Source organism: Tasmannia lanceolata, unplaced genomic scaffold (genome assembly GCF_043159265.1).
Source record: "Tasmannia lanceolata isolate RefF3 unplaced genomic scaffold, GAP_Taslan_0.1 ptg000026l, whole genome shotgun sequence".
Classification (NCBI taxonomy): Eukaryota; Viridiplantae; Streptophyta; class Magnoliopsida; order Canellales; family Winteraceae; genus Tasmannia; species Tasmannia lanceolata.
Window position 1 is genome coordinate 1,295,214 of NW_027518703.1, and position 8,388 is coordinate 1,303,601.

The window sequence follows — 8,388 nt, forward strand, 5'->3', positions numbered from 1 at the left end:
TTTCGGGTGAAATTGCCAGCCCTAATCTTAGCTGCGGAGTCGTGGGCCTCATCCCACCAATAACATGAGGTGTAAAGTTGTGGGCCTCACCATATGCATGCGTTGGGGTGGAGATCCTGGGCTCACCACATCAAAACATGAGGTGTAAAGCGGGGACCCCGCCCACGTGACACTGCTATGCTTGGGTTCCTATCAAAACAAAACATGAGGTATAAAGAAAAGGTTTTCCAATAAAAAATTTCTATGGAAAGACACATGCTTAGTATATATTAATGATAGATTAGAGGTACTTATGTTAGTATAAAGTTACTGATATTGGCACTGCCATGTTTTAATAATTCCACTAAATCATCCTCTCTTTTAAAATTTATACAGGTGTCAAAGGCTAGTATAATTCACAGAAAGATCCCAAGAGTCCAACACCCCCAGTGGAAAAAGAAAATAAAAGCTGAGTTTAGACAGTTATTAAAACATGGTAGTGCCAATATGAGTAACCTTATATAATTATAAATTTGAAGTAATAGCCTCCTGGTTTTGATAGCTACAACCATCTTGTTATTCAAAGCTCTTTTACTCTGGCTATTAGGACTCCTTTGAGGCTATAAAATTAAGAGAATCTACATATCTAATCTATTTTCCATATAATGAGAAAACTTGGGCGGCCGCCAATGTTATTAAAAGCATATATAATTTTCATATGGTCATTGCTCACGTATAGAGCATGTCATTTTGTTGTAGTGGTATGGATATAATTAGGGCTGCAACTTGGGTCGACCCGAAGATAGCTTGGGTTGGGTTCATGTTTCTCGGGTTTCGGGTCGAGCCGGGTCTACGATCCAAAAGCCCGCATGAATCTCGGGTCGAGCCGGATTTGAAGGGGTCCGACCCGAGTTACTTAAATTATAATATGTATTTTTTTTTTCTAAAACTTTGTTACTTTAAAAGTGAAAATTTAAATATAAAAGTCACGCTCGCACACAATCACAGAGACTTTTTCCATCTTCTGTTTATTTCCCCCCTTTAGCTCTAGGGTTTCAAGTTCAACTAAATAGTTAATGCACTAAATAGTTTGTTGTTTTTCTCATATAAATATAATTATTTTCATTTGGTAATGCATCAATTTATTCTCTTTGAACTAGTTATTAGTTAATGCACTAAAGAATTTGCCATGCTTGAGTTTTTCTACTTTTATCAGTTAGTTGCCTTGCCAAACTAGAGTTTTTCTTAAAAAATTAAGTCAACGTAAAAAACCTGACCTGACCCGAGATTTATCATGGGTAGGGCCGGGTTTGGATCGTGGGTTTTCAAGAAAAAAATCCGACCCGAGATATTTTTCGGGTAGGGTTGGGTTCTTCAAAACCGGACCCGCCCTACCCGAGTTGCAGCCTTAGTTATAAGACATGTCTTAGGGTGTCATGTCGCTAATGAAAAGTATAAGAACATTATTATAAAGAAAAAGAAACAAAAAGCTCGTGTATTGGTTTAAACTGTACAAATGTACATAACATTTCTTTCTTTCTTTTCTGTCAAGGACATTTTCGTGCTCTTATAAATATATGGCAGAGTCAGAGCAAAGTACGAGAGACGCCGCGGGGCCCCACTTTCTAGAGACTTCCTATTGGTACAGCCAACTGAATCGCCAGGGATCAGGTACCGTTGATTTTGACACGCGTCGAAATCCCTCGTAACTGTCGCCATCTCTCCCGTTCTTTACGATATATATTCGTTGTTTATAAAAACAACTGGTCCTTATTTAGCCACGTGTCATCCATGTTAAATCTGAAGTGAAGGCCACTTATCTTTGAAGTAATTTCTAAGCAACGTACAAAGAGTGCTAGTCTTCTACTTTTCTACGCTCTTGTTTTGACCGTTACCTGCCACATATCAAATCAGAGTAAAAGTGCAAGAAACGCAAATATATGGGTGCCATATTCACACACCCAAGTTTTGGTATGAACACTCTCTCTCTTAATTAAATAATTACTACGCGTATGCGAATATTACTCCTTAACATTTCCACCCCTTTACTTTGTCTTTTCTGAAATATCCTTTGTCATTCTCCTAAAACAGTAGTCTGCTATTTTTTCATGATTTCTTTTCTAATTGCTGTGTCTGAGAAAAATAAAATAAAATTATATGATCCAAATTAACTTAAATCACTAGAATACCCTCAATCTCCACGTTTCTTAAATTTACACGACAAATGACTAAAATGGCCATACGAAATTAAACGAAATCTCGGGTCGGGTTCAACGGGTTGAGGTCAGGTCGGGTTAAGGTTCGGGTTGACTTTTCCCAACCTAGGTTGAGTTCGGGTCGAGTTCAGGTTGAGGGTTTGGCAACCTGAGTAAAACCCGACATCTTTTATTTTTTTAAGCTTAAAAACTCGGGTCAGTTCAGGTTCAGGTTGGAAAAATGGGTTCTCGGGTCAGGTCGTGTACGCCTCAATCAGACCCAACCTAACCCGAGTTGCACCCCTAAAACGAATGTTACTTGTCTCAAGTCCAGTATCTAGAGAATGCAACGCAGTAAGGACGCCCAGGTTCGCATGCCCCCATCCGGACTTACAATGAAGCTAAGGGTATTTTTGTCATTGCAAGTGGTTTTACCGATTAAACTACTTTAATTCCGGTTCTGAAAAAGAAATATTCGGTAAAAAGGGTAATAAAGATCAACAAGAGAGAGCGAGAGATGGGCCCCACGAAAGCGAAATAATCGAATTAGTCGGTATTGGGCGGCAGATTTAACATAATTAAGCTCCTTTCTCCACTTTCTTCATTCCCATAAATATCCTCTTCTCTCCTCTTTCTCTCCCATTCTCAAACAAACAATACACACTCTCTTGAAAGCTCTTCTAATTTATCTCAAAACGGTGCTTCTTTTTCTTGACACTTTCTCTACAAAAATCTTCTGAAATGGGGAAGAATGAGGAGGTAGCTGAGCCAGGCGAGTTCTCGGCCAAAGACTACACAGACCCACCTCCAGCACCACTGATAGACTCCAAGGAATTGACGCAATGGTCGTTCTACAGAGCGTTGATCGCCGAGTTCATAGCCACACTGCTGTTTCTCTACATAACTGTGGCAACTGTAATTGGGTACAAGAGCTCGGTTGACCCCTTAACACACACTGGCCCTGATGTGGCCTGTGGTGGGGTCGGAATCCTCGGCATCGCTTGGGCCTTCGGCGGGATGATCTTCATCCTCGTCTACTGCACTGCCGGTATTTCTGGTGAGTATATGACAAAACCTACAGTGGCTAAAACTAGTATGACTTGGGAAGTCACTAAAAATCAGGAAACAAAATACTCTACTAAAAATAGTATGTACTTTTACTGATTTTTAGCCCCTTCTCATTCTCATCAAATTTGTGGCCTCCCAAGTCCCTCTACAATCCGCCTTAGACCCCTCCTCATCACTTGGAGACACTAATTTATCATGAAGAAAAAAAGAATCCTGGCCGCTACTCATGGCCTATAACACTCTTTGAAGAAAGGAAAAATTTCCATCAGAAATGTTTTTCTTGCAATCCAATCAGGGCCTAAATAATCTAATCTCTCTCCTATTTTGGAGTTCTTGTGGAAGGTCCGTCGTAAATATAGGAATTGTAGTCTCTCTTTCGACCTTTTTAATGTCTTCTACTCTTATTGTTTTTATTATTTGTTTTGTCTAGAAAATAGATGGCTTTGGTCAGTGCTAGTAGGATCGAAACTCGGAGAACACCTTCCATTTTTCATTATTTTTTCCCAAGCCTCTTCTTTCATTACAAATTTTTTTTTTACCAATTTCCTATAAATATCAACTTCGTTTTCCAAGCCTCTTCTTTCAAATTTCTGACTTGGGTTCTCTTCTCTAACCTTTTAAAAAAAAATAAAAAAATATTATAGACGCGATCTCCAAGTAGGCGCACATTAGCACAATGTAATTGACGTTTTCTATCGTGTGCAGGGGGACACATCAACCCGGCTGTGACGTTCGGTCTGTTCCTAGCGAGGAAGGTATCTCTGATCCGAGCCGTGATGTACATGGTGGCTCAGTGCCTTGGAGCCATATGTGGAGTGGGCTTGGTGAAGGGCTTCCAAAAGTCTTACTACGTTAGGTACGGGGGTGGAGCCAACGAGCTGTCACATGGCTACAGCAAGGGCGTGGGTCTAGGCGCCGAAATTATTGGCACCTTTGTTCTCGTCTATACTGTTTTCTCCGCCACTGATCCCAAGAGAAGCGCCCGAGACTCCCACGTCCCGGTAAGCTACCCTTTAGTCCTTCCCTAACGTGCGCCCCCACTCCCTTCATGTTGCGTATCTTCTTGTGGTGCATAGTACGCATGGTGCAGGTTTGGGGGATAATTTGAACATTTGTTATGAAATTGATCTTCAATTCAATTTCTCCTGCAGGTTTTGGCACCACTCCCAATTGGGTTTGCTGTTTTCATGGTTCATTTGGCTACTATTCCGATCACCGGCACCGGAATCAACCCTGCCAGGAGCTTCGGCGCTGCGGTCATCTACAACAAGGATAAGGCTTGGGATGATCAGGTCTATTGTGTTATCCTTTCACCTTTGTCACTAAAATAGTTCACGAGAGTATTTTTGACATCATATGTTAGTGGGTATTTGGTTGTTGGTTGGGTGTGTGGCTCGATGTACTTTGAGGAGATTTTATAGGTGTAAGCCTTAATAGTCCATTATTTTTCAAAATGTACTGTATGGCCAGCACAATAAGATGATCCAAACCGTCCATTTGATGTGGCCCAAAAAATTACCATATCCTAGCACTCCGATCTATAGAGTTTTCCAAAATATGTAAATCACAATAGATTGGAGGGTTGGAATCATCCTATCTAAATGAATTTTGGGCGACAAACTATATACGTTGTGGCCCATCAAATGGACAGTTTGGGGCATCCTATGGCGCAGCCCCTACAGTACATTTTGGAAAATACCACATAAAAACTAGAGCTCGAAAACTTCACACCCTTCATTCTCACTTCAAATTTTAATTACTCCAATTTTTTCATTGGCTAGATAGAATGGCTAGATTCCATTCCCCGAGGCCGGAATCAGCCAAAAGATCGATCTTGATCGATAAACTCATAAATTATCTTTCTATGTTTTTGTTTCAGTGGATCTTCTGGGTGGGGCCTTTCATCGGCGCCGCCATTGCTGCCGCCTACCACCAGTACATTCTCCGAGCAGGGGCCATGAAAGCTCTAGGGTCCTTCAGGAGCAACCCCCACGTCTGATTTTCCCTTGTTTTTCCTTTGTTGTTTGGTATGGTGAAGTAGAAGGATCTTTCCAAAGAATAATGGAGTGGAAGTCTTTATAGGTGTGGTCATGTGTAGAGTGGGGGGAGAGAGCTGAGGACCATGGAATTGTAGATAAATCCCTTGTGAGGCTTTATGTAATCCCATTTCTCTGTCTCCATGTTATTAGCTTTTTCCTTGAATATATTCAAGTGTTTTCTTCTTCTTCTTAAAGATGGTATATGCTGTTATGCTTTCATTACAGAGTAATGTCCTGAAGTTAACCTCCGGCCATGGCGATTTCATCGTTAGGGGTTATCTTTTCTAGAGAAAAATGGTAAAAAGTTTCAAATAAACAAAGTTTTGGCTGAGCTCAAGGAAATTTGAATTTTAGCCAAAATTATTAGGAGGTAGAAATAAGAGGGGCTCTTTTTCAACTACTCACCTACCTTCATTTTGGGGAAAAATATTCTTCTATTGGTTTGGTTTTAAATTCCTACACAAGCCCCGGTTTTAAAAAAGGGTTATTGGTTTTAAAGTTATATGGTAATAGAAGTAATTATAGATTAATGGGTAGTTAAAGTTGGCTTAACTACTAGGTGTATTAGAATAATATTCTATCTATAATTCTAGTCTATCTTTGATGGATGCATATCTCTTTTCAGTGATTAAAATTAATCAGTGAATTTTGAGAATTCATGATAGAAAACGGTTTGTTGTAACTTGAGTGCCTAACCCCTTCCAATTCCTTAAATAGACATTGTACTCATCTCTTGATGGTAGACAGATTAAATTTGAGTCATGTTTATTATTTTAAGAGAACTAATGAGCTATGTATAAGTTTGGTCTAAGCATTTTTTTTGTGACACTTATGAGAAGCATTTTGATATTAATATTAGAAGAAGATGAAAGAGAGAGGACAGTGGAGATTTTTCTTCTTCTTTGGGGTTGCTATGAGCAGATGGATTTGGGTTTATCGTCATCCATTAATGCTTAATAAATAATTCAGTAAATATGACGAGATTATTAGTTTTGAGTTTCTCCGAGGAGAAAAGGAATAGGTTTTTAAGGCAGCTTCGGATTCCTTGCTTTGAGCTGGAGTTTTCAGTTTCCAAGTTTGTGTGAATAATTAATTAGTTTATCAAACTTATCTTCTACTTATTTTCATGGCCTTTTAGCCTTTATTTTATGGACTTGGTAGCTTTGAACTGTTCGGTGAAGTTCCTATGTTAAGTAGTTAAATGGCGGATGACCTCTTTCTTTAATTAGTTTAGAGAGAGAGAGACTTTTTTGCCTTTGTTTTATGGGTTTTGCTAACCAGTTAAGGAGCATTAAAAGCTCTCTTTTTTACTCGTTTTTAGATGGCAGCCCCTCTTTTCCCACGTTTCATTAAATGCCCGCTACTTTTGTCAACATCAAGAAAATATTGAAGCTTTAGAGGGGTGTCTATATCAAAAACAGCTTTCTATTATTAGCATAGTTAAATAGTAAGAATAGTTGCTTTGATATCGACACTCCTCAAAAGCCTGTCTTTTCTAAGGCTGCCAACGGGGTGGGGCGGGGCGGGGCCGGATGTTGTATTCCCCGTGTCCCCGCTTCGAGGATGGCGGGGAATACCTAATCCCCATCCCCGCCCCATCCTCGCCTCACACAAAAATTCTCACTTCAAAAAAGCTTTTTAACACCCAAAACAAGGAAAAGACAAGCCGTGTTTGTGCACTTATAAAAATCTGGTAGTGCCAATATCACTAGCATAAAAAAATAATTACTGTTAACTTAAAAAACACTAAAAAAATACTAAAATAAGATGATATTAATAATGGCTTGCATATTAAAACGGGTCGGGGCGGGGCGGGTCCATCTCCGTCCCCGCTTCAGGGAATTTTTAAGTCCCCACCCCCGCCCCGTCCCCTCTCCAAGTCGGGGAATCCCCGCCTCCCGTTCGGGCCGGGCCAGGGCGGATCCCCGTTTTAACGGGGGAAATTGCCAGCCCTACTCTTTTCTTATCCCTACCTATAATAGAGTTAGTATAGGAAAAGACAAACAAAATGGTGGAAATTCAGGGAAAGGGGTAGAAGAGAAATCATGTGATGGGTGCCCATACGCACCCGTATTTTTCAAAATGTACGGTTTGGCCCACTCCATAAGATGTTCCAAACCATCCATTTGTTGGGCCACAATGTAAATAGGTTGTGCCCCAAAAATCATGTCCATAGGCTGATCATAACCCTCCGATCCATAGGATGATCCTTAACCTTCAATCTATTGAAGTTTGCTATGGATCGGAGGGATATGATCATCCGACGGAAATGATTTTTGGGGCACAACCTATTTACGTTGTGGCCCAATAAATGGACGGTTTGGATCATCCTATGGAGTGGGCCGCATCGTACATTTTGAAAATTACGGGTTTGTATTGCCACCCATCAGCCCATCACAACTAGAAAAAATGGAAAATAATGACGATATATTTTTGGTCCATTTTTTACTTTTTACAGCCCCGTCCAATGCATTTATGACTCATCTTTTACACTAAAGTGGGCTGTCCCAAGTAATAAAAGGGTTGAATATGTCATCCCCTATATTTGAAATCGGAAACTTCTCGTTTAGGCACAAAAACCGCATCCTCTTATTTTGTAGAACGAATGGGACATTGGGACCTAGACCTGGCAAACGCGACCTGTGCTTGCGGGTCGACCTAACTCACCCGCAAATTTGCGGGCACGGGTCGGGGTTTTAGTGACCTGCTGTGGACCCCGATCCTGAGAGGACGGTGAGGGAACGAGTCCCTAACACCCTCTGGATCTCCACAACGTAAAGGAGAGCTCTGCCAAGGAACTCTCGAAACTGTTGCCACCCTCACAGCATAGCATGAGTGGCGATACAAAACAAATGAGATACATCCTGATCGGGAGCCAAGGCTCGAAACCGAGATGTACCTAAAAATAACTAAGAGTCGCCATCCATGGATGCGCCATGGAACCAAAAACAAATGCTCTGTTTGCAATGGATAACCAGAGATACAAAAGGTCCGTGCCTGATGACGAATGGAGAAGGTCCGAAGAGCGCCCCCAATTCGCCCGAGTGCGAACACTTGGTCTCTTATGCCATTTATTATTAACTTCGAAGAATTTTTAGGCAAAAATC

The 8,388-nt window shown here is 40.8% G+C and overlaps 1 protein-coding gene across 1 annotated transcript; it reads left to right on the forward strand.

Moving 5' to 3' along the window:
• Window positions 1-2,798: 2,798 nt before the first annotated feature.
• LOC143858532 (aquaporin PIP2-4) lies at window positions 2,799-5,475 on the forward strand. Its single transcript, XM_077369178.1, has 4 exons — window positions 2,799-3,231; window positions 3,948-4,243; window positions 4,394-4,534; window positions 5,122-5,475. The coding sequence occupies exons 1-4, from the start codon at window positions 2,916-2,918 to the stop codon at window positions 5,239-5,241; spliced, it is 873 nt and encodes a 290-aa protein (XP_077225293.1). The 5' UTR covers window positions 2,799-2,915; the 3' UTR covers window positions 5,242-5,475.
• The last annotated feature ends 2,913 nt before the right edge of the window (window positions 5,476-8,388 follow it).